At 51.6% G+C, this 26,342-nt stretch overlaps 1 protein-coding gene across 11 annotated transcripts in view; it reads right to left on the bottom strand.

Annotated features, from left to right (window-relative positions):
• Dab2ip (DAB2 interacting protein) overlaps window positions 1–26,342 on the bottom strand; it is a 179,934-nt gene that overhangs the window by 26,520 nt on the left and 127,072 nt on the right. Inside the window, exon 1 of one of the 11 annotated variants that reach the window (XM_070012939.1) lies at window positions 14,360–14,390. The exons of 7 other annotated variants lie outside the window; for them this stretch is intronic. Coding sequence is in view for 2 of the 4 variants with exons in the window: in XM_070012923.1 (XP_069869024.1) it covers window positions 13,236–13,408 (173 nt within the window). In the remaining 2 variants the exon portion in view is untranslated. Of the gene's footprint in view, window positions 1–7,778; window positions 7,857–13,235; window positions 13,677–14,359; window positions 14,391–26,342 lie in introns of those variants that run through there. 3 more of the 11 variants (XM_070012923.1, XM_070012924.1, XM_070012944.1) reach the window with 3 other exon arrangements.

Genomic DNA, 26,342 nt, shown 5'->3' with positions numbered 1-26,342 from the left:
CTTGATAACCCACCCTCGCATCTGCTCTGTCCTTTCTCCCAGGAAACAACTACACCAACAGAGTCTGGGCTCAGGGAGGCAGTCTGCACCCAGCACCAGTGCCCTGTCTTTCATGAAGCCTTCCTGGACCCCTGGGGCAGCCAACAATGCTCATTTACCAGCCTGTGCCAGGGAAGTCTTGTTAGTTGCCCCCCTTCCCAAGCAGGGGACTCCTCCCTGTAAGGCTGGGCCTGACTTAGCTTTGAGTTTTAGAGCCTCAAAGTTTGGGAATCAAAGCCCCACTACTCTTACAGCCCAAGTTAGCTGGCTGGCTCCCTGGAGAGGAGGTAGGCTGGGACAGGACAGAACTCCCTGAGCCCAGGCTCTGTAAATGTAGCTGTTTCCTGGGACAAAGGAGAAAGAAGGCATGGGGGTGGTTATCAGGGCATTTCCTGCTCCGGTTGCTCCAAAAGCAACCCCTCAATGTTCATCCCAGAATCTCTGTGAAAAAGTCTTGAGGGTCTTCGCTTCTGTGGTAATACCATGTTCCCCCAAGCTCCAGCCCTCTCCAAGATCTTCCCCCATGTGGTAGGTCTTCTAGGCCCCACGACAGTCCACCCTCCAGAGATCTGAGGCCCTGTCTCTATCTCCTCCTCTGCATGGAAGCTTGTGCCTCCTGGGGAGGGGTAGCATGAGGATTCCCAGGTCACTCTCAGGCTAGTCAATAGAGGAGTGTTCTGCTGGCTTCCCAGTCTAGACTACACAACCACAGCAGCATCTTCCCCAACAGATGTGTCCCTCTATGCCCTGTACCTCACTCCTCTCCTCCTCTGTCCCCTCCCAACTTGTAAGAAAACTGAGTCCTAGAGTCTTCAAGCCCAGTACCCTGCTAGGATCTAGACACAAACTGCCCTCTGGGGGATTTGGCCCATGCTTTTTCTTCAGCCTCCTCCCTTTCTCTCCATCTCTGTAACTAATCAAACCTTTCCCATCTCAAGGTCCAACCTGGGGCCACCATGATGCTGTCCCTGTTCTTTCCCAACAACTTATGCCCATGCCACCTGCACTACCTCATACCACACAGCCTGCCTGTCCCCTCACTTTAATTCCCATCATGTCCAGACTGGCATACTGCAACCCAGAAAGGCGAAGTGAACTTGCTCAGGATCTCATGGGAGCAAGTGACCATGTGGGATTTGACTCGGTGGGGGCCAAGGCTGGCTATAACAGCACCAGCCACGGCCTGAATCTTTCCATCACCACGCAGTGGCCACAGGCAGTGTGGGGGGAAGGGGAGTCAGGCTGCCTGCTGGCTAGGCCAGGAAATGTGGGCACAAGCAAGGGGGAGCTGCTGCTAGGAGTTGGAGCCAGCCAACAGCAGTTTATTGTGAGGGTGGGGCAGCAGGAACAACAGGACATTGTCCCCAGGAGCACAGACTTATCTGATAGCCTTCCAGCCAGCCCACAAGCTGGTTTTCAATGCTGAACCTTTTTTTTTCTCCTAAAAGGTTAGAGACAGCTCAGCAAACTCTCCATTCTTTCAAGGAAAAGGGGAATAAAAACTCCAAACTCCTTAAATTAAAAAGCTCTTCTTAAAGTAAGAGTGCCCAGGAATAGGAGCCAGGGCTCAGATGGGAGAGCACCAGCCAATGAGTGAAAGCATCAGGTACCCAGCTCAAGTCTCAGTGTCGATCAAAAGAGAGGGAAAAAAAAAAAAAAAAAGGGCAGAGAGAAAAGTAAGCATGCTTTAAGCTATAGGTGAGAAGAATTGAGGGTAAGATTGCCTCCTCTGGAAATAAGAGGCCCAAGAATCTCAAAGGGAGAAAGGAGCTGCCTGAAGGCAGAGCAGAGACCAGTATAGGCCAATTCCAGCTCAGAGTCCTTCCCCCTCTCCGAAGGGCCAGGCTCATTATGTTTTAGAGGGAGTGGGTGTCCTGTTCCTTGAAGTACACAAGCAGAAGCCGGGAGAGCCTGTTAAGATACTTGCCTTGCTGGGGGTAGCAATGACAACAGGGCAGGCAGAACAGGCAGCAGAGGTGAGACTCGGAGCACATGTACTGTGTACACACATACTCACAAGCACGCACGTGTGCATACACAAACACACACACATACACCTGCATGCAAGAAAGAGCACATTGCAAAAATGCAAGGGTCTAGGACCCAGGGCTAAGAAGTGGTAGAAGCAAACCCAATCTCTTCCTGATAAAACATACAACTCTGATTCTTGTAAGTGGGGTAATGACACAATCTTTACAGAGTTGTTATACAGAGGCCCAGAAGGCAGTGAGCTCTGGAGGACAAGGGTCAGAGCCAGAGACTGCCACTGGTCACTCGTAACTGTGGCCCCTCTTTTCCCTCTCCTCATGGCCATACACTGGTGGCTCAGGAGCTCAGACAGCTGTGAGAAACAATGAGCAATGAACACATGGTTCATCAAGTTCCTAGGAGAGGTTATGTCTGACACTAGAGAAACAGGAAAAGGACTTCCTAGCCTATTCTTGTTCCTTCCCCATGCACTTAAATTCCTTATTTCTACCACCTGCAAAATAAGAACCAACCTCAAATACCTTCCTTAAAAAAAAAAAAAAAAAAAAAAAAAAAAAGCACCCTGTAGTGAAATACAAGGGAAAGAGAGTATGACTGGGAGTGGCCCCTCAGCCTGCATGACGCTCCCATGCCATTACCTTGTTCTGAACAGAGACCTGGACAAGTGGTGAGTCCACAGTCAGTGTCCACCCCAAGGTTGGTGAACTTGCTGATTTTGGAGTCAGAAACCAGCAAACTCTCTAAGCCCCATCAGGCCCAGACATGCTCACCAGGCTCCTCCCTGTGCACAGGCAGGCCCACGCAGCAGTGCTGGAATTCTCTGCCCACGGTGGAAGGAGAGCTCATCTGGTTGCAGTCCTGGAACATGTCAGGATTAGGGCAATCCAGCCCAGAATGTAAAAAGGGCCAGGCCCCACTGGGATCATCCAGCACAGCCATCTCCCCAGTGCATACTTGTCACACAGGCCTGGGAACTGGCTAAGAAGGCTGATGCTGACTCCTGACCCAGCTGGGGGGGGGGGGGGATTAGCGGGAAGGGGGAGCGGAATGCAGTCACTAGAGCCTTAGGAAGACAGAGCCTGTCCTAAAAAGGCAGGGAGGCTGGATGCTTAGCTTGGGAAGCTTCCTGGTATGTCAGGCCTGGAGGCTCGGTCCTGGCAGAATCACTGGGAACCCATGTGATGGTGTGCACATTCGGACCAATGGTGAGGGACAGCCACACCCTGGCAACCAAAACAGAATAGGGAGACTCAGGGCCTGACATAAAATGCAGCCTGAGGCCTGGTACCAGTTGTGTCAGAAATGAATGACACTGTGGCAGCCTAGACCTAACAGCTGTTTACTGAGCACCTACTACATGGCCAGCTGTGTGACAAGTGTTCTTACCTCAAGTACAAAAAGGTGGCATCACACTAGTAAACAAAAGAGCAAAACCTCAAACTAGGCTTAGTGAGTCTGACTCAGTGTCACCCCTAACCCTCTCCCAAGTGAATCCAAAGGGTTCCATAAAGAAGATTTAGGACATGCCTACTTTGCTGAAGAGGAAACTTGAGGCTCAGAGGAAGGGAGTGGCCTGATGGATCAGAGACGACCCGACCTCCAGGCTTAGTGTCCCAGCAAGACCCTGTCTAGCCTTCTCACCTACGGGGAAGTGGGGAGAAGCTGGCCAGGAGGTCCTGGGCTCCTGTTCCTTTGGCCTCCCTTTCCCTTGGCCTCATAAACTCTGAACAAGTTCCCCACTGTCTCTAGGCTGCTGTTTCCTCACCTGCTGAAGCCCTTCAGAGAACCACCAAGCCCGAGTCAATCCCTGTAACAAGCATACTGTGCTGTTGCCACCTGCAACAATGCAAAAGCAATGCCTCACTGCTACCTGGTGGTGACCGGGGCTGCAGGCGTGAGGCAGGCGTGTGAGGGATGCTTGTCATTTAGTGCCTGAACAGGAGAGGCAGCAGTCAGCACCCCACCAAACCCCATCCCACCAGTGCAGTATAATCAGGCAGGCCTAATGGAGTTTGCAAACGACATCTGGGACCACATTTACCTTTCCACATCTCATTTCCTTTTTAGGGGGGCAAAGAGAGAAGAAACAAAAAAAAAACTTTCCATCTAATCCCCCAAGTCACCCTGCAGCCTGAATAATTTCGGTTTTTAATCAATAGCTGTCAGACTTGTCAAATTACTTTGGGGACCGCAAAGCAGTTTTTAAACATTCATAAACCTCAGTAGAACAGTGAAGTGTCCTGAATTTTAAGAGAAGAGAAACCAAGAACACTCGTAGAATGGGATGAGGTTTGGGCAAATGGAAAGTAAGCTATTGGCCAAAGGCCCCTCCTATTGACAGCTCTCACCCCAATTCCAGGGAATGAGACATCCCTAGGCACTGTCTCAGCGCCCGGGGGAAGGAGCTCACCTACCCGGAAAAGCACTCAGAGTTCTGACCCCAGTCCCACTTGCCACACTGCTCAGCCTTCCCCACGTGGGTTGTCTAGATATTCCGATGCTTCCTCCTTGCAGGCAAGTTCAGTCGGTCAGGGTCCAGAACACACCCAGGAACTTGCCTGGTCTGACAGATCATACCATTGAGCATGGGGCTGGTTTCAGTCTCCCCAACCCCACCTGGGACCATAATCACCTCCAAGAGCACTCTTGGGGCCTTGAAGAAGAACCCATGTGGGGAATGATGATAAAATAAGAAATGAGCTAAAATGCAAATGCCTCCAACCCACAGGAGGCAGTTTCCCCTCTGCCTCCTCTAATCCCTCCCAGCTCTCCACCTCCTGGAGCCTTCCTTGGCCTATGCTGGCCCTCTAGACATAGGCACAGCATCTTCTCCCATCTCATCTCCACAAGAGCCAGACACATGCAGGCTGTTCACATTAGAGTGATGGGTAGCCCAAGGATGAGCCTCTTCCCCCACCCCAGAGAGCCAGGTTTCTGCTCAACCAAGGATGAGCTACTTGCCAACCAGTTTTGACACTATACTCTTTGATCACTGGTTCTACATGGAGAGACTTCCTTTTAAAAATACACAAAAACTAGGCTGTGGGACTTTGGTTAAATTAATTCTCAGTTTTCTCATCTGTAGAATGGAAATGACAGCTCCATAACTGTTGTGGGGGAGTTGCGTGACATGGACTGATTTCTTGATAAACGAACCCCTTGCTGGCTCCCACGCCCTGCGCAGGCTGGGCTGGGCATTCTCTTCCCCCCAGCATCACATCTCTGATGATCCTGGCTTCTTCCCCATCTGTAGCAGCTTCAGGATGCCTCTCTCGCTCTCCCCAGCCAGCAGATCCTCCTGCCTGTCCTATCCCCACACCTGGGCTCTCAAAAAGCTTCTTGGCCAATTCACACCAGACATCCTCACCTGCTCCACTCCCCAGCCAAGAGCAGGTGCCAAAGGCCAGGCCATTTGGGGAAGGACCCATTTAAGGAGGGGCACATCTGAAAATAAGCTCTGACACAAAGCATATCCTCAGGTGGGGTGAATATCTCTTCAACCTCAGCCACCACTGGGCATGGAGGCACTTGGTGGCCGCAGGGCCCCCTCCTCCTTAGCAGCCTACCTCAGAGGCATCAAAAACACAAGCAGTTACAATGGAGAGCTCAAACACCATAATTCTTTAGAAAGACTAAGTCAAAGCCCAACAAAATAAGTACCAGGAAGTGAGTACTTGCCAGAAGGGGGTGGGGGCCTAGGGGAGAGGAGTAGATAAATGGAAGGGGGAGGAGGAGAGTGCAGTTAATAATTCATTGTATAGACCACAAAATTTAAAAAATAAGGGAAAGGATGGGGGGAATGAAAAGGCAAAAGGTGACACAGATCAAGATGCACTGTGTACATAAACTGCTAAATGGCCAACAAAGATGAATACATATCCTACAAAATTTAAAAAGTGAGGGAAAGGGTAGGTCGGGAGGGATAAGTGAGATGTTGGAAGGGGTGACATTGATCAAGACGCACCAAGTTCACCAAGTGTTTTGTTGAATGACAACTACTGTATACAACTACTTAAAGATAATGAAAATATTTCCACACACACCCCAAAAAACAAAAAACACAAGGGGAAAGTGTGAGCCAAGGAAGCAGAGATAGCTAAAGATTCACTGTGTTAACACCTGCACCCCTCCTGGGCAGGGCTAACCCAGCCATCAGTCTATGAAGTAACTGAGGATTGTCAGGCAAGAGAATGTCTGTCTCTCATACTGTGATCCTGGAGGCAGCAGTGCAGAGAGAGGGCAGTTATTGGTAGGCCAGAGCCTTCTAGACCACCGGTAAGGGCAAAAACTCAGAAAAAAAAAAAAAAAAACAATGGCCAATAAGCAAAAACAAAACAAAAACCCTAAAAACCAAGGGAGGGGAAGGGTGTTCTTACATACTTCTGCCAGCCAACATGCCTAGTGGCTCCATGTTTTTGTGAGCCCCAAACCTCTAGCTCTGATGCAGCTATAACTACTGTTAAGGGACCTGAGGCTTGGAGACAGCCTTCAGTCCTCTCTGGTTTCTCACGGTCCCCTATGGCTGACTCCACACTAAGATAGTATTATCTGCCATTTGTCACAAGGCCCAAGAGATTGTAGGCAATCCTTTAATATTGTAAAGTATAGCTTCTAAGGTATGTCCCGAAGTCTGCTCTGCAGGCCCTGCAGGCTGCCTTTGCTCACCAACCAACCCCCCTCTCCATCTGTGCCTGATGTGCAGAGCACCACCCATCAGGCATAATGGGACCCCAGTAATCCCAGCACTTAGGGGACTGGAGGATGGCAGATTTCAGGCCCAGCCTGGGTTTTTATAGTGCTGTCTTATCTCAAAACAAAACAAAAAACCACCACAAGGAAGTGAGGCTCAGAGTCCCCAGGCGCGTTCACCAGGGCAGGGCAAGAGACCCGGACCTAGGCTCCACTCTAAATTCCTCTCTATGAATGCTTCCACTACACTCCAACTACACTCAAATGATAAAATGTGCCAACTTTCAACTTACCAGGAACTCTGGGTTGGAGGTTCTGCTTTGTCACTTCTTGGTGGAAAATGGTGAGAAGAACATCTCTGTGGATAGTCTACTAGCCCCCAGCATGGTAATGAGTGAGGGTAGTTAGACACTTGGCTGAAATAAGCCAAACTTCTCTGACTTTCCACAAGTGAGGTACTTCCCAATGAAGGCTCCCTTACCACAGCCACCTGACTCTGTCAACTGTTCCAATCACCTAAGCTGGAGTCACAACACATGTCAGGCCTACATACAACCTTCTCAGCCTGCCACCTGTGCCAGCCCACCTAGCAGGCCTGGGCTGGATGGATCGGGGAGCAGACATAGAAGGGAGACAGTGGGACGGAGTCCACTGGGACTCTTGAGTAGAGATGACAGCACCCCCAAGGCCCAGTGCAGCCCCACCCAGCAGAGGCTAGAGGGCGCCGAGCAAAAGGCCAAGCTCCTCAGCTTAGAAGACTCCACGCAGTTGCTGGCATTTCTCAGCATTTTTCCTAGGGCCCCCGCTGGCGGAACAGCGGTGATTCTAGAATGGGAATCAGCGGCAGCACGCTTTTTGGATTCCCATTTCCGGACAAACCCATGTTCTGTGCTGACCGTGGCTATCTGGGCAGACACCGTCACTGGCAACTTCAGAGTGTCTCCTCAGATTGGACACCTGTGACAACTACTCTGGTACCCATGGCCCATTCAGCAGCTTGAGGCTGGCAGCCTCGCTCCTTCCCAGCCTTCCTGATTGCCACCTCCACTCAGACAACTTACCATCCCTCAGCGCGGCCATCAGGCTGGGGACAGTGAGGCCAGGCCAGCGGCCTAACAGCTGGCTCTTTCTCACCGGCCCCAGCCAGTCCAACCCCGCTCTGGTCCCAAACACAAGCATTCCAGCCCTGTCCAGCTTGGTCCACTGGGACCAATCATGATTAGTTAAACAAAGGCCATGGTCCAACTCTGTAATGTGCTTTTAAAGGGCCAGTGTCCCACTTGGGCCTGCAGAGAACTTAAAGGTACAGATCACCCTTTTCTTTACAGGAAACAGGAAAACGAAACAACACCTCAAGAGTCATGATTATGATCAGGTTACATGTCTTGGACTCCAAAGGGAGCTTTCAAGTACAAGGAACAAAAGTAAAAATCCAACTTTTACTCAAAGGTCCCAAAGAACCCCAGAACAAAAACAAACAAAAGTCAAGACTAACTCAAGAGTAACGGTGGGAATCCAGTGCCAGTAGCTCACGCTTGCAATCCTAGCCACTCAGACCGGATCACAGCTTGATGTCAGAGGGGCAGGAAAAGTCCAGGAGACTACATCTCCAATTAATCAACAAAACACAGGGTTGGAGGTATGGCTCAAGTGGTAAGCGTGCCAGCTGAACAAGCAGAAGGCCCTAAGTTCAAACCTCAGTGGCCCCCAAAATAGAGAGTAGAACTGGCCATTTCTAAACACACTGCAGACTGGGCGCAGTGTTCAGCAGCTCTAGCACTATCTCTTTTATTCCTCACAACTCCCCAGTCAAGCAGCAACGTCCCCCCAATCTTCCAGAGGGGCAAGTTGAAATCAGTGGAAGGCTTTGCCTAGATTCCACCCTGAAAGTCAGCCAAAAGTGCGCTCTTCCTCCCTGTTCTTCCCAAAAGATCATGCTTACCCCTCTCGAACAGATCTGGCCTACGTCCCACCTGCCCCCATCCTTCAGCATCTTTCTCCAAGGAGAAAAGAGATCATTTGTTACACTTCCCAACTGCTGGGCTTTCGGGCTGAGCCTCCAAACCCTGTGAGTCCATTCTGCCATTTTCTCCATCTTCCAGATGAGAAAACTGGGAAACACGATCTGTGACAGCAGGAAATGAGACATAAATGTCATAAGAAGGTGAAGGCAGGAGGAGAAGAGGAAAAAAAATACAGATTTTCCAGCTTGCAGGAGTAGGGGCACTTAACATCCAGGCCCCCATGGGCAGCAGGTAAACCCATGGCTGACACCTAAGGAGCCTGTTCACAGGAATGGAGGGGCAGGCATTGGAGAATGGAGGCTCTCCTAGCAGAGGGTGGACAAGGGAGAGGGAACTGCAGAGATTTGACTGGCTGGGCCTTACTATGAGGACCAAGAAGCAGGACAGGAAGAGGACTCTCTGGCGCTGGAGTGGGTGGACTCAGTGGGTGAGTGTAGAAGAGTTCCAGGTCAGGGGCTGGGAAGGTGGCTCAGTGGTAGAGTACTTGCCTTGCATTCCTGAGGCCCTGGGTTCCATTCCTCAGCACCACATAAGCAAACAGAAAAAACCCGGAAGTGGCGCTGTGGCTCAAGTTGTAGAGCGCTAGCCTTGAGCTGAAGAGCTGAGGGACAGCACCCAGGCCCAGAGTTCAGGCCCTACGACCGGAAACCAAAAAAATAAAAAAAGAAGAGTTCCAGGTCAGATGGCAGTTCAGATCCAACCAGTCAAGGATTGGGCACCTTCACTGTGTTTTCACAGAGCCTGGAAGTCAAATGAGCTTGAGGAGATATAGTCCTGAAGCCAGACTATCTGAGCTTGAATCTGGGCTCTGCTGCATCCCACCAGTGTGGTCAGATGAGCTACCTCTTAGGGCTTCCCTGTTTTCAGCTCTGTACTTGTGTCATGGTATTGCTGGGAAGCTACAGAACAAAGCCTGGCTCTCAGGGAGCACTCAGCAAAGGTCAGTTTCCAGGCTAGACTGAGGGAGGTGACCCAGGATGTTCTGGGAGGGAGGGAGGGAGGGAAGGAGGGAGGGAGGGATGCCAAGGAAGGTCACATTTTCTCTGGGCAAGAACCCTCACAGATTTTCTGGCAGGACCACTCTCTGCCACTTCCCAGATGGCTACCCTTTCCCAGGAGACAGGAAGACTAAGGCTGACCTGTGGACAAATCCTTTGAAGCTGCAAAGAGCCTGCCCCTGTGTCCTGCCTTGACTAATGAAGGTCTATGGGGTAAGTGGGAAGAAGGAGATCCAAAGCCCTATGAGCTTGCTAGAAGGCAGTAGAAGGTTTTTTCCTCCCAGGGTAGAGGCCCCTACCCTGGGCATTCTTTGGGTCTGTCTCCTACTCTGAGGGTCTTCCGTGGCACATGTCCCAAGGCAACTAGCTCTGCCCAGAAGTGCTACCTCAGCCGTAAAAATACAAGCCCCCACAGCTGTAGCACAAACAGCAACCCCGAAGCTGGGGCCCCCTTTGCCATAAGCACCCCAAGGCTGGACAAGGTTCAAGGCCTACCCTGGCTCATCCTCTCTGAACCAGATGCATGTGGTGCCTATGTACAGAAGGGGTGTTAAACACCAGGGTGGTCAGGGACAGGGGGGACTGCCAGGTAAGCCCTGGCAGATATGACTGCAATCCCTAAAATGTGGTAGGAGTCTGGGTATCTTAAAGCCCATCTTGATTTATGTGGTTAAGCAGGAAGGAGAGGTCTGGTTTGGGGAATGTGCATGCTTTGATTGTGGTACCTAGCAACTGCAGCAAATTGGACAAGTCCTTTCACTTTCCTGAACCTCAGTTTCCTCATGTATAAAATGAAGTCACATAATGTCCTCTGCAGATAACACATGTAAAAATACTGGTTAACCAGATGCAGAAAAAGCACTTTATAAACAAACCAAGAACCCTGAAGACTCAAAATCTCCAGTCACTCAACAATCAGTGGGAACACACCAGAGATCCATCAGACTTTAGGTCATCCCCAGCTCCTCACAGCAAATTAAATGTACTCTCAACTCTCACAAGAACCATCCAAGCCTGGGGGGAGGTAATGGTCCTGGCCACCACTAAAATATTCTATGAAAGTCTCCAAACATCTCCTGAAGCACACAAAAAAACCTTCCAGTGTAAAAAAAGTCTACCTGTACTCTAAGAAAGATCCTTGGCATAGATAAAGGGCCTAGGACCCGAGAGAGAGAGAGAGAGAGAGAGAGAGAGAGAGAGAGAGAGAGAGAGAGAGAAAGACTGGGCAAGGAAAGGAGATAGAAGGGACAAGACAGTCAGCAGTCTCAGCATGAGTACAAGAGTGAGATAAACACAAAGCAATTAGTGGGCCCACTACTGGGGGGGAGGGGTAGAAACATGTGTCCTTGAATTAGCATCTATGGGAATTCTGATAAGAGAATTTTAATGTAGGTCCAAGGTTAATATCCACAGGGTAAACCATGGTCACCAAAGATCACTGACCAGGAACACTTGAGACCCTCGCTTGGCCTCCCCCTCCCAGCTTCCCACTGCCCTTCCCTCCCTCCCACTGCTGCCCCCAACTCCTCTTGTTTGTTACGACCCACTCCTCCTGCCTTCGTACTGCACAGGCCAGCTTGCTCCTTTGAGGCTGGCCTCACCGGCTTTCCTTCCTCCAAGTATGGGGGATTCTCAGGGCTCCAGTTCTGAAGGCATCTTTTTCAGCCACACACTTCCCTCTGGTGATCTCATCCTACAGCTTTAAATACCTCCCCCCTCCCTGAGTTCCCACAACTCCTCAATTTATATCACTAGCCTCCCGGCCTCTCAGTTTCAGACTCCTAACTGCCGACCCACAGCTCGTGGATCCTCAGGCCTGAAAAGTCTTACATGGAGCCTGTCTCATAAGCGGGCCAGGAGTCTCAGGACGAGAACACGCCCTCTTTGCCCTCACCTTCAGAGTCCCATCCATTATTAGCACATCCTACTGCTAGTGCTCTAAAACTACCAGGCCCTGGCAGCTCCTGCCCCTGGACACTGTACTCTACCAGGAAGTCAGGGGGGACCTTGAGAAACACAAAGCACACTGTTCGGCTCCTAGGGTAAACCTTCAGTGACGCCCCCTGCTTGGCAGGAGTGGCCTGCTTTCCCTCTGACTTTATCCAGCAAAACCTACTGAGGTCCCCACCTGCCCCTCCTCAGGGAGGTCACACTTGCTTCCAGGGCTAGTTCTACTCTACTCCCTTCTCTGAATAGCCGAGCAGCTATCTCCTGGAACTCCTCCTTCCCCCACAGCCAGCTCCACAACAGGCCCTGCCCCACCCCCATTACTCCTGGGGAAACATGTGGCTTGTTACCTTCATAGCATGGAGCTCATTCAGCCAGCAAACATTAAGTGCAAACGATGTGCCAGGCACTATTTTAGGCAGGGGAACTTCACCCAATGGGAATCACTCTGTTTCCCCCACCACAACGTAAGATCTGTGTGGCTGTTGTGTATGTCTTTAGAGAGAGTACAGCATGGCATCACCTTAATATTTACAAACTGTATAAACAACAACAAGGACCACAGCCTTCACTTGGTTCCCAGCCAAGGTACCAACATCAGAAAGACACAAAAAAATCAAGAATCACGGCTCCCCGGCTCCCACCAGGGCCTCGGGTGAGAAGGAAGTGACATGCCCCGATGGCAGCCTCGTCCCTCTAGGAGACAGATACACGACACAGGTCTGAGCAGTAGAGACAGCGCTTTCTGAAAGAGGTGAGGTCTCAGCAAGGCCAACCCTTGTCCCCTCCCCACATCTACAGAGGAGGAGGAAAACAAACGTATTTTAGAGCTCGGATGTTCTTTGCTCAAGCAGGAAAGAAAGATCTGCTCCAAAAACCCTTTACTTTTTATTAGTGTCTGGATCAATAAAAGTTTTAAGAGTAAAGCTTCTCTTCTTCAATACTAACTGCAAGAGACAGACTCAGATTATTAAATCTGTCTGGGAGAGGCAGTGGCGGGCAAAGACAGAGGGCGCCAGGGCAGCCGGCGGCTTTACCTCTGTCCTTTCCTGGGCAAGGTGCCCCAGGATAAGAGTGCAGGACTTGGGGTAACCTTAGCTCAGTAAGCGTGCCCACCTTCCCAGCCCAGAAGTAAAGTAAGTAAAGTTAACAGCGAATCCTAGGAGACCCACTTTATAGGGATCCCCGCTTCCTCTGTGCTGTGTTCTAGGGCTGCTCCCTAGTCCCTCAGAGGACAGGAAGGGGAAGGTTTAGCTCTGTGGGTCAGGACACAGGCCAGCAACCCCCCTCTGACCCCCCCAAAACTTCACTCTTCCTCACAAACCTGGGGGGGAGGGGGTCTGAGGAGGGATCTGGGTGAGCAGATGGCCGATGGAGGCAGGCACTGGCCAGCCCTGCCCTCTAGAGCTGGCCAGCCACTCACTGTCCAGTCCACCCCACTCCAATCAGAGGCCTGGGCCACTACACCCCAGGTTGGAGACTCAGGAGGCAGGGAGGGGAGGAAGTCTCCCCTGCCCCTTGTCTCCATCCCACAGAGCCCTCCACAGACCTGGGCAGTGGCTGGAGCACAGGCCCCTCTGCTGACCTGCGTGCGGGCAGCTGAGGCCCGGCAGCCAGGTCAGGCTTCCGAGGCTGGCCAGGTTTCCACAGAGCAGCCCCTCCAGCCCGGCCGAGGATCTTGCCAAGGCTGTCACCGAGAAGTCCCAGTCCACAAAGGCCCATTCCCAAGGGTGGCACACGTCCAGCTGACTCTCCAGGCCAGATGAGGGGACCGCTCAGCCAGGGCCTTCATGGACGAGGTGTGCCCCGAAGGCCTCCCGGTACCACAAAGCACGCAGAGTCTGTCTCCAAGTTGAAATTCCCCAAAGAACTTGAAAAAAACACAGTGGTGACAACATCCAGAGATTTCCGGGTACTTCAGGGAACAAGTGGAAAATTACAGTCTTCTGTACAGGTAACCAACCACAAATCAGAACCTCCAGGTCTAAAAAGCACAGACCAGCTCTGGAAAGTAAAAAAACTGCTCCTAGCCATGGGCAAGTTTCACTTGCAGGGCCTCTCGGCTTGGCAGAGTGCAGGCACAGCAGGAGCAACTCCAGGAAGCTGCAGGAGCGCAGTCCCACATAAGGCTGGCTCCGCCCAGGGCCAGCTCCTGCCCCCTGAGGTTCTGCCTCTGGGCCTTTGCACTTGCTATTCCCCAACCAGGCCTCTAATTAACGCAAAGCAAAGCTGGCTTCTTCTCATTCTGGTGTTGGATCAAAAGACCTAGCTTAGAAAAGCCGCTCCTGTGCTAACACAGCTAAAGACCTACCCATGCTTATCAGCCTGCTGCATTTTCTTCATAGCACCAACCTGAGGTCATCTGACTTGTCTGTCCCCTGTTCCCCACCAACAGAATCATGCTGGTTCACCCTGTCACACCCAGCGTACCTTGAACCAGTTCCCACACAAAGTGGATACTAACAGATGTATAGAAAGAATAAATGTATTTTCCTAGCTGGTCTGAGCCAGGTCAGCCAGAGTCATGTTAAAAAGGAGCTGACAGGGGACACAGCTCAGCAGCAGAGTGCTAACATGAGCAAAGGCCTGGGTTCAATCCCAGAACCACAAGAAAGTAAAAAGAAACTAAAGGGAGCTGGGGTAACCAAAGACCACGCACCCCAGCACACTCACCAGACATTCCAGACTTCCTTTGGCTTGCCACACCCTGAACCTAAGCAGAACTGTCCTCCAGCTCCGCCCCTGTCCTACTAGGCCCTCCTGACCCATTCAAGTCCCGCCCATCCTGCAGCAATGGGCCCTTCCCTTCCCAGGCTTGGTGGCCAGTGACATTCCAGGGCCAGCTGTCTCCAGCTGCAACCACTTCCCACTCAAGACCTGTCCCAGCTCCAGGGCATTCTGGGTATGGGGTGGGGTGGGAGGGTGGGACACGGTAATAAGGAGAGAAAATGCCTGGTATGACACTGATAAAGGGACTTGGGTCTGACCTTGCAACCCCCCTTTCCTACCCCAAAAGCTGCTCCCATAGCTCTCTGGCTGGGCTCCTGGATCTCCAGGATCAAAGGAGCACATCCAGAAGACCTGCCAGAGCTAAAGCCCCCGCCCCCAGTTCCATTCAAACACTTAAAATGCAACAGGAGCAAGGGGGTAAAGGAGGGTGGTAGATGGAGAAGGGGGGTCTGACCAGAATCTGTTGTATACATGTGTGTAAATGTCAGTGAAATCCCGCTTTGTACTTCCTTAACTCTGTATTCTAATAGCAATTAAAAAAAAAAAGCAACACAAATCAAAATCCAGATAAGGCCTGGGTTTGCCTATCAGTCACAGGCAGAAGGGTGGAGGGGATGCTAGGCTGGACTTGGGCCTAGACAGAAGCTCCATAGATGGACATTACATTCCAAAGTACATGTGCTTCACCCCAGATAAGTCTCTACCCAGTGTCTGGGCCTCTTGTCTCATTCCCCAGTTCAAATACTCCTTCCTTCTGGAAGCCTTCCTAGATTTCCTCTAGGCAGGAAACCATCTTGCAAGTTGATTTTGTTTGAGAAAGAGGAGAGGGGGGAGGGAGAGAGAGGGGAGGGAGAGAGAGGGGAGAGAGAGAGAGAGAGAGGGAGAGAGAGAGAGAGAGAGAGAGAGAGAGAGAGAGAGAGAGAGAGAGAGAGAGAGAGAGAGAGAGAGAGAGAGAGGGAAGGAGATTTTCCTGCCTCGGGTGCTGGGTCACAGGCATGCACTATCACAACTGGCTCCCACCAGTTCTAATACCTTATTATAACAAAATGACAGGACTTCTTGCCCTGCCATTTGCTGTTAACTTTCGTGTGGCTTTATCACTACTAACCAACAACAAACTCATCCTGGTGCCTGCTCTGTACCAGGCTCCATGTGAGGTACTTTACATGCACTGTCTCCTTAAGCCCCCAGCAACAGCAAGGGTAGTCACACTACATCAGGCTGAAAATCAAGTGGAGCAGAGGGTGGGAAAGCCGCCCACCGTCACACAGCTAGTTCCTGGTCCCAGGGCCCTCCACAACCTGGTCCAGCCTGCCTCTCTCATCCAAGAGCCCCTGCTATCGGATCCTGCCTTTGCACCCCCACCACCTGGTGGAACTTGGTGGGGATGTATGTCCTCCCCCCCCCTTCCTCTCCCCTCCTTCTGATAGGCCAGCCAGGCTCCCAGCCCTCTGGCTTCCTCTGTCCCATGCCCCGCTACCAGCTTGGCTGTGGCACCCGATCCACCAGGCCTCCAGCCAGTGTCTGGTGATGACCTCAGCTGACAGAAGAGCCTGGAACCTTTTCCCTATAGTGATATTGACACATGTTGGCTTCCAAAATGTCATGTTTCCATCAAAGCATCTAGCGGGAGTCAATTCCCACCACATGATGTTGCTTCTGAAGAAAACACTCCTGACGGGGTCAGCATCTTCATTGGGTATTACTGGGCAGCAATGTACAAGGTGGCAGGGCCTGGTATTATCAAGAGGCAAGGGGGGGGGGAGAGAGTGGCCACCCACCTCTGTGACTGCTGGCCCGAGTGTACTCCACACTGGGGTCCACCTGTGCCCAGTGCCCCCTCCCTGAAGTCTGCCCTCCAGAGACAGCCTTGTTTCTCTGTCTTGAGCTAGACCACTGCCCAGTCTCCAAGTCCTGTCCCCACGCCACCACTGTGTGGCCTATGTGTGCATCAGCCCCATGCCAGAGTTCACACACAGGCTTCCTCAAAGGCCCAGGAAGTTCAAACCTCTCCAAACTGTGCTCTTACCTCCAACCCTGGCAATATCATGGGGGTGGCATGGGAGGTCTCGCTCTACTCCCAGAGGCCCTACCACAAGAAGTGAGCTAATACCAGACACTATTACCTAGATGCCCGGAGGTCAGCAGGTGCTAGTGAGTGCCCACATCGGCCCTGCCTCAGTTCTGGACAGTCACATAGCCAAGGCCAAAGCAGTCCCTGCTCCAACCTCACAGGGCACATGGCCAGGGAGGAACTGCGGACAAGGACGTCATATCATGCACAGCCCCTCCCCGACTCGCCAGTGTCTCACCTCCCTTGGATATTTCTGCTTCAGGAGGTAGAGAGGCAGCCTCTGACTTGATCTCTCTTCATGTTTCCCCAATCCATTCCACGCAGGCATGTTACACTAGGCTGCCACAGAAGACGCACCTGGCCTCCCTGCCTAGTAGGTCAGAGGGAAGGAATGGGTAACTGCCCCTCCCTCCCAGATGAGGACCAGCCAGTACAAGGCTACCCATCAGGAAGGCAGAGCCACCAGGCTCCAAATAGCAGAGCCTGACACTGGTCTTTGCCCTCCCTCAGGAAGCTGACAGTTTAGTGGAGAGGGAAGAGCACCCCAGCATCAGGACTAAATGAAAATATATGCAACTGTGGGCCCGTAAGAAGCTGCTCGAGTGTCTGGTGCCGGGGAGGCCTGGAGGCACAACATGGTTTCACAGAGGAGAGCATCCTTTTTTTCTGAGACCTGCATCCCCCACCAAACTCTGTGCTTGACAGTCAAGGTCCTGGTCACCATCACGGAGTTAGCCCGAGGCTAGCCACTGAGGTCCCGTATCTCGTTTACACCAGGCAGCCTAGCATGGCTAGCTATGTGCCCTTTACAGATGTGCAGCCAGATGTGCAGAACAGTGAGACTCTCTACTGCAAGCCACATGGCTAGTAAAGACGCTGTGCCTGACTCCAAACCTCGAACTCCAGCAAGCACTCAATTTCTCTGAGCCTTCGTCCATCTGTAGAGATTGCCAGAAGCACCATGTCTGCAGACTGCTGCCTCAAACCTAAAGCCTGGCCTGGGAAGTGGTGACCAAGGGTGCCCAAACCCCAGAGGCCAGGTCCTACAGCTTGTTGGAAGTGACAGGTTTCACTCCTAGCTCCTCTCTCCCATAATAGGGATGAGAAAAGGCCACAGATAAGGAGTTGTAATTGGTGAGCTTGGTGGCACAGAGCCAGAAACAGACCCGGTGGGTGATGGTGTAGCAGAGAAAACAGCTGAGCACAGCAAATAGAGCCGCTGACCCAATTCAGTTCCATTCTGTCTTCAAGAAAATAATTGAGTTTAAATGAATAGGCTTCCCATGTCCCCTCCGGCCTCGGGAGGGGTGGAAGGGAGAAGAGAGGCTGGGATGATTCTTCTGGTTTATTTTTGAGTCATTAGGCCTAGGAAAGGTTTCTTTGCATGGCAAGCCAGAGGAGGTGGGACATGGTTGGGAGGCAGTGGCGCCGGGCACCATGGATGATAAGGATGGAAGTTTAGGCCAGCTTGGCGGAGTGGCCCAGCCCATTCCCTCAGGGCCCCAGGCTCCTTATCTGTAGAATGGGAACACTACAAACTCCACACCTCCTAGGTTCCAGCAGCAGCAGCTAAGAAAAGGTTTCTACACCACCTTCCCCCAGAGGAATCTAGAGTGAACTGGAGGCAGCACAGGAATAGAGTCCCAAAGTTACTGAGAGAATACAGCCCTTTCCATACTTTAGGTATATGTTCAGGGATGGTTAAGTGGTGACCAGTGTAAAAACAAAAACAAAAAACAAAAACAAAAAAACACAAGATAAATTAAAAACAAAAATCTTTCCACCCTGTCAGATAAACGCAACCTGTCCGTGGGCTACATCTGGCCACCAGCCACTGTGGGCAACCCCCGATTTAATGGTACAATATGTAGATTAATTATTATGGTGTGCTAGTGTCCTCCCACTTGTTTATTGCCTTACAATTTTCTTTGGCTGAGAGGCCAGGCCTGGTGTGTTTGGAGAAGAGGCAACCACTCATGCCTCTCAAGGTGGATTCCTGTAAGACTTCAGGGGAGCTGCTGCCCCAGCCACTACTGCAGGAAAAATTGGGGTATGACAAGCCAGAAGGGCGGGAATCTGGGCTCACCTCCTATCCAGATCTTAACTCCTTCATGGGGTCTTAGCTTCTTCTTCAGCAAATGGGGAGGTCTTGTGAGACTTGTCAAATGAGAATATGAGAATATGCACCAAGTGTCCCCAAGAAATAGTGCACGAAGCAGAAGGTGCCAGCGAACCTGTGGACCCTTAGCTGTGTGAGCCCAGAGGAGCCACCTAACCTAACCTCTGAGCCTCCAGCCTCATCCGGGAGACCCTGGGACCCACAGCTGTTGTGAAGGGACATGGATAGTGACTGCTAGGTATCAGGGAGGATGCCTGGCACACAGTGTGGGTCACATAGGATAGGTATTATTACCATTGTTATCTTTGGTGGAAAGCATGCCAGAGAATTCTGAGTGGGTGACTACAATAACGCAGCACAACCAGGCAAACTTGTTAACAGATGAGGCCACCTATAATTAGCAAAGTTATTACATATGCAAATCATGCTGCTTAGATGCTGCAGAAGGATGTGCTTTGAAGTGTTTAAATAACCCCTTTCCCCTGGCTACCCACCCTTTTCAGATCCTGTTTACACTATTAATTTCAACTATTAGCAAACGTTTTCTTTATAAAGCAAGGCAGTACTCCACACCGGTGCATTTGAAATCACATAGGTTTGAAGTGCTGGGGTGTAGTTCTGTGGTAGAGTGCTTCCCTAGCAAGTTCAAGCAAGGCCCTGGGTTCTATGCCCTACACAGCAGAAAATAAGTCCCCTCCCACAAGACCTGGAGTTGTTAATGAAGCTGGTTTGGGGGTTCTTTGGCCAGCCCCAGTTTGGCTAGCGGTTACTGCCACCCAACCCCTCCCTCACAGCAGGTATGCAGGTGACCTCTGCCAACTGTGCTCCTCCTTTACAAGGAAACACAGTCTTAAGGGGCTTAAGAATGTAACAGAGCCAGGGGCCGGTGGCTCACGCCTGTAATCCTAGCTACTCAGGAGGCTGAGATCTGAGGATCGTGGTTCAAAGCCAGCCCAGGCAGGAAAGTCTGTAAGACTCTTATCTCCAATAAACCACTAGAAAACTAGAAGTGGCGCTGTGGCTCAAGCGGTAGAACGCTCGCCTTGAGCTGAAGAGCGCAGAGACAGCAAACCAAGTCCAGAGTTCAAGCCCCACAACCAACCAAAAAAAAAAAAAGGTAACAGACCCAAAGTCATACAACTATTAAGCTGCAATGGGGCCAGTTTCAAACTTGGGCCACCATGTCCTGTTTCTGGAATCTGCTCTCCTGGCTTATCAAGTTGATGGCCAGACAAGAATTAGAATTGGTTGGAATCAGACTGACTTGTCTTTAGAGCTGAAGAAATTGAGGCTGGGAGAACCCTACAATTTGCCACAGTTCCACAGGCAGATGGAGAAAAACGGCAACCTACAACCCCAGAGCTCGCACCCTGAGACCCTGCCTTCACATTTAGATCTTTAAAACAATTCAGATCTTCCTCTCCCTAGACAGCTGGACAGGTCTTCCCCTGGCCCTGTGTCCCCTGGTGTCTAGCACAGACCCAGGCAAGAAGGAATATTTGCTGATCTCATCTGTTCTCTTACCACTGCAGACAATGCTGAACAGTGCAAGTATGAAGGCATGAATACCAGGACAGGTGGTGTGGCTTAGGGAGAGGGGACAAGGGTGACAGAAAGTGAGGGAGCCTGGTTTGGGGAGAGCCTGTCAAAGCACTTCTCTGCTAGAGAGCTGCCCAAGAGGAGGTAGGTCACTGATTCTCAGCCTCAAGTCCAAAACTGAGGCTCCAAAGGATAAGAAACTCATCCAGACTAGAAGAATAAAGACTAGAACCCAGACATCTGTGCTCCCCACCCTACTTGGCAGCCTGGATAATTCGCCAGCACTCTTGCCCACCCCTACCATGACAGTCACTCTGCCAGATACCCCTTTTAAAAAAAAAATATCCCCACAAATATCCTAGACAGCAGGTACAATCACTGTACTCATTCCAGAGAGGGATACAAACCCAGACGGACACCTGAACTACCCATGGCCAGGCACTGAAAGGTGGTGGTGCTGGGACTCAGGCAATGCAACTCAAGGTGAACTGTCCAACTGGCTACACTCCAGTGGGTCCAGGGAATCCCTGACAGGGCTGGGTGGGGAAATGAAGTGTCTGGCCAAGATCAAGACACACTAACGACCATCTCTGGGCCAAAGTCGTAGATAAATGGGGAGAAGAGGATGTGTATTCTGGGATGGAGGCTCCCTGGCCTTCAGAGCTGCCAAGCCTCACAAAGTATTTTTAGAAACCCTAAATCCCCACCACCTCCTATCACCAGTCCACCAGCTTCTCAGGTACAGAGACTGGAGCTCCAGCAATTGACTAAGCTGAGATGGACATATTATCTGCTCCTGAAGTTCAGTTACAAGAGAAGTTATAAGGTCAGTTACAAGAGTTACAAGAGCTGGGTGCCTGTGGCTCATGCCTGTAATTCTAGCTACTCAGGAGGCTAAAATCTGTGGATCCTGGTTTGAAGCCAGCCAGGGCTGGAAAGTTCGTAAGACTCCTATCTTCAATCAACTACAAAAAGCCAGAAGACAAGCTGGGCTCAAGGGGTAGACCACTAACCCTGAGTAAAAAAGCTAGGAGATAGCACCCAGGCCTGGAACTCAAGCCCCAGTATTGCATCAAATAAGAGGGAGAGAGAAGGTGGGGGAAAGGGAAGGTGAGAGAGAGGGAGAAGGGGAGAAAAAGGGACAAAAGGAGAGAGAAGGGAGAGGGAGGGGGAGAAGTTGTTACCTCTTCATCTTTACCCTGGGCCCATCTCCAATCTCTACAACCTTCCTAAGCTCTGAGCTCTGAGCTCTGAGAGAGCATGTGACAGACCATCTCATTTAGGGCCGGAGGACCACCTGCCTTCTCCAGACAGTAGAAGCTCTTGACAACAGAGTAGAGGCGGCCTGACTTCCTGCTTCCCCTGGCAGACTGCACACCACAGGCCCACCGGAAACCCTGGCTGAACCTGCTGGCTGCACTGGGCTCCTCGGGCCAAGGAGGCCAGATCTAAGGGTGCCTCTACCTTGTGAAGGGAGAGTTTATTGTAAGCCCAAGACGGGTCAGACTGAGGCAGCCAACTGGCTGTCTCAGCCTGGCTCATTAGGGGAATGTGGATGGAGCCAGGCTCCACCTATCCACAGATGTATGACAAGGGCTGTGTTGAGAATCACAGGAGATGAAGTCATCGCTCCCAGAAATAGGCTGAGTAAGAAGATGTTCAGACAAGGCAAACAGCAAGGCTACACACACACACACACACTCACACACACACACACACACACACACTCACTCACTCACTTACCATGTGCTTCCCAAGCCTGGGAAACAGAGATGATGCCAGGAACCAGAGATGGCAAAAGCAGCCTGGAGGCAAGAGATATAACTGAAGGTACCCAGGTACCTTCAGAGACCACTGTACAGAACCGCCTCACTCTAATCCTCGAGTCCCCAACCTACGCCCCGGCCCTCTGACCTACAGGCTTCTGTTCTTACTTCCGCCTTGGCCCTACACTTCATCTCTCGTTGGTGAAACCTCACCTATCCCATGAGCCACCCTCACGCTCCTATTCTTTCTGCGAGGCAGGCCTGACTAGCGTGGGAAAGGAGACGGGCAGAAACCAGGTTCAAATCCTTTTCTGTCCTGTTGAAACGGTGTGACCCTGCGCTAGTCAATCCACTTCTCTGAGACTGGTTTCTGATTAGTGTCTTCACCTGTAAAATGCAGGAAACAATGTGCCTACCTCATAAGGAAAAATTAGTGAACTATGGCCATGTACTCATTCTCCGATCTGTGCCAGGCCCTATTCTAGGTAATGGAGACCCACGAGGGGATCAGGACCTAAAAGTTCTACTCTCACAAAGCTCAAGATGCAGGGTACAGGTAGGAAATGCAGAACACAGGGCTCTGACACAGTGCCGGGTACAATGTGAATCCTCCATAAAGCTTCCTTCCCACTGTCCCTGTGGCCGTCCTGTTGCCATCCCCACCCTGTCACCCCCACACTGGCCCTGGCTCCTCTAGTCCCAAAGCTGAGTCTGTCAGGCCTATCCCGGCAGAGATCCACTTTACCGAAGACACAAGGCACCTTGCTCAAGCTGTGCCATTGACAAGAGTCACAGTGCCTGGCTAGCACTCTGCCCGACCCAGGCCACTGAGCCCAAGCAAACAGGTCTTCCTAAGGACACCACCCCCACCAGTCCAAGGCTTGCCTCTATCCCCTCCACTGAGAGTCCTACTGTCCTCAGAGTGCCAGCATCTCACAGGTTTCAGAGTTGCTAGCCAGGCACTTTCTTTTCTGTTGAGAAGAAGGTGAAATGGGGAAGGGGAGCTGTGGGAATCTCAATTTAGGACCTTCTTCCTCCAAGGGCCACCATGCCCAGCACTGGCCAGGGCTAGGTCTCCCCAGGGCAGCAGGCACCGCCTCTCACCCCAGACTGCAGGCTGCTGCCATGCAGGCAAGGGACCACAGCTGACCCCTGTCCCTGGGGCAGGCACAGGTGAGCAAGAACAGAAATAACTCGGCCCCAAGAGTCCCATGGGGGAGCTCTGTCTATGCCAGAAACTGAGACAGCCAGCTTAACCCCTCCTCTGGAGACAGGCTGGGGTACTTTGGTGCTTCTGTGGCGGTGTGAAGCTGCCAGGTAACACAGTTGCTCCCCTCTACCTCCCCCACCCCCCGCAGGCATGACCATCTCGCCAAGCACCCCAGCCCTAGGCTGCAGGCAGGAGCAGAAGCCAGAAGGTATGAAACCCCCACCCCAGGTGGAGGAGAAAGCCCCACCCAGAGCCACAGTCCCCCTAATTGGGATGGTGGCAGTAGTAGGGTTATGAAAGTTGATTCTCCTTTTGCTTCACACAGACTAGAATCTGGCATTCTGAACTTGTATTTACTCTGAAAGAAGACTTATGTGAAAGATAAACAGTGAGAAGGTAGTGACGAAGAATGTGGTTAAGCGTTGCCTGCTGTCACTCCCATGATCCTGGGCCAGTGCTGCCAGACTTGGGCCAGCGTCCACTAGCCACCCTGTCTATACACAAGGACACAACAAAGGTGGAGAGAGAGCAGAGCTGGAAGGCTGCCATCAGGAGCCCCCACAGCCCAGTCAGAGGCCACTCACACCCCCTCTGTCTCACTCTCTGATGCAGACACTGAGGCTGGATCCCCTGGTTGTCTACTCCATCAGTGTGTGGGTGCCTTGGGCTTCAGTCACCTCTCTTAAGTCTGGACTCAAGGCTCTGCCTACAGCAGGGACACAAGGAAAATTTCTTAGACAAACCTCCAGGACAGTATGAAAGACCAGGTGTCAAATGATCATATAGAGAGAAAGTCAAATACAGATTATGGAGGGAGTGGCAGCTGGGAAAGAGAACTGAGAGAAAAGGGAAATTTTATGGCTGCAGGCCTGAACATGAAGACATCAGACAGGCTAAGGCCCAGACTGAAGCCATCCAAACCCTCTGAGAACACCGGACCCTGAAGGACAAGACCAAGGAGAGGGAGGTGTAGAGCCCTGTAATGCTGTCCCCAGCAGCTCTAGCCTGGCTGGCAGGGGAGGGCATGGGCAAGTGTGGACATAAACAAGGACGGACAGTCCCACCCCATAGCTGCGCTGTCTCCCCTGACAAAAGACCAGGATCAAGGTGCCACCGGGGATGCTACTACGCATTTAAACACTTGCCACCTTTCCTTCCTGAGATCTGGGCTGGCTAAAGTCTCCTGTTTGTATGCCAATGTGAAAGTAAAGCACTGGGCATGGAGACAGCCTAAGACTCTCAGAGTAGCTCGCAGGGTAGCTGCAGCTCAGCTGCTTGCCCAAGACAGCACACCAATTTAGACCAGGCCACCAGCGCTCAGCCAGGTAAGCAGGATGTTCACAAATGGGCATAGTACCCATGGGTCCTGCCCCGCTCTTCCCTCTACTCCTAGCCTCTGTGGTCCTAACAGTGCTCCCACAGATGCCTACCATCACACCTCTGCCCTGGGTGCCCTTCCCACAAAGGCCCTGCTTCCTCCTCTCTGGACAGCTGGGCTTTCTCTAACATTACTTTGGGAATATGGTCTGTGTTTGGTCAACATTCATGTTTTGTTTAGCCAACACAGCATTTGACATTTTTAAATTTTGAATCAATTGCCAACATTTAAAGATGTGAAATTTTCAAATGTCACAAAAACAACTCTACAGTTCTGCTTCTCTTCGAAAGCCGAAGGCCTGCCACCAAGCCCACTGGCTGTCCTGCCCCTTGCAGGACAAACTCCTCCAGATAACCACAGTTGTCACCATAGCTGTGAAGTGCCACAGCCAGGGTTCCTGTGACAAAGAGTATTGGCGGGACTCACGACACATCAAACCTCCTCCCAGGTCATGCCCGGCTCCTGGCATGCATTAGAGATTGCTTCATGTTTGTGTATATACACAACACTTCATTGTGCCAATCACTTCCTGATTGCTATACCGTTTCCTTGCAAGACTAATCTCACTCAGGGTCAGACTAATCCTCTTCCCTCTTGGGGTGCTCCTCCCGTGGCTAGGCACCCTCACAGCAGGACACATAGAGAAGTAAGCCTTCAGGCTGTGTCCAGATCTCTCCAAATGCTGTTTCATCTTTGCTTCAAAGGTAGGTCTTTTAGTGCCCCAAGTAAGAATAGTGATCCTGGCATTTCCATGCCTCCTAAAAGAGGTGGCAGGATTCCTGGTCAGCCCAGACAGAGATTCCCTGGGACTTTTGTTCAACTGAAAAGGAGAAATTGAGCAGCAAGAACTCACAAAGCCAAGGCTTCCTTGATGCGTGCGGGAGACCTGCCCTTCTTTGAAGCTGGTAACCAACTCTTCCCTCCTTCTTTCCAGTAAATGAAACCCCACAGGGTTTTCAAGGTCAGAGTCACACAGGCAGGAAGGGTTCTCTTTGTTCTTCAGCCTCGGACTTAGCCCAAACACAGACAATTGTCCCAACAGACAACCTGGTTCGGCTAGGGTGGAGCAGAGTGCCAGCCAGGTGCTTCCTGTGCCCACCCCCCACCTACCCCAGGAGACCAGTTTCCCTGGATACAATTCTCTGTTGGCCTGGCTTCCCTGTGGCCTTGGAGCCTCCGTGTCAGTGAGAGGTTTGGGTTAGAAATGGCCAATCAGCCCCCCACCACCACCGTGTGTGCACACAGCCAGGGTACAGGCACTGCTCTAAGGACCAGCTTGCTCCTCTGCTGGCTGAGGAGCCACTTGACCTCAGGCCAGTCATCTCCTCTGTGTTTCCATTTCCTCATTTGGAAAATGGGGAAATAAATACCTGATCCTAGAAAATCATTCTCCTAATGAGACTCAGAGGAGCTGTGAGAATCAGAAAGTGCCATGCCAACGTTAATTATTCCATGCCTGGCAAGGCACATGGCATGCGGTAGGTGCTCGGTGTATCACTCACATTGTGAACATTTATGGGGTACCTGCACCGTATGAGGTTGTATGCTTGGTACCAGAGGCCAGCAGAGGCCGGAGGGCACACAGACAACTCTTATACCAAAAGCATGGCAAGAAAGTTAGGACCAAAATGCTGTGAGACTCAGAGGAGGGGCCTTCTGGCTGTTTCCAACTGGCCTGGTTAGGGAGTAGCCAGGTGTGATGAGGGAATGAGCTCACCATGTGCACATGAATGTCTATGCTATGTGTACCTGGGCATGTGTGCAAGGACCCAACAATACCATGACACTTGTGCACACCAGACACTGTACCACGCCTTTTATGGACGATCTCTTAGGGACC

The sequence above is a fragment of the Dipodomys merriami genome, unplaced genomic scaffold (genome assembly GCF_024711535.1).
Source record: "Dipodomys merriami isolate MVZ:Mamm:240054 unplaced genomic scaffold, mDipMer1.0.p SCAF_11, whole genome shotgun sequence".
NCBI lineage: Eukaryota > Metazoa > Chordata > Mammalia > Rodentia > Heteromyidae > Dipodomys > Dipodomys merriami.
Note: the sequence above shows the minus strand (reverse complement) of the source record. Positions and strands in the feature narration are given on the sequence as shown.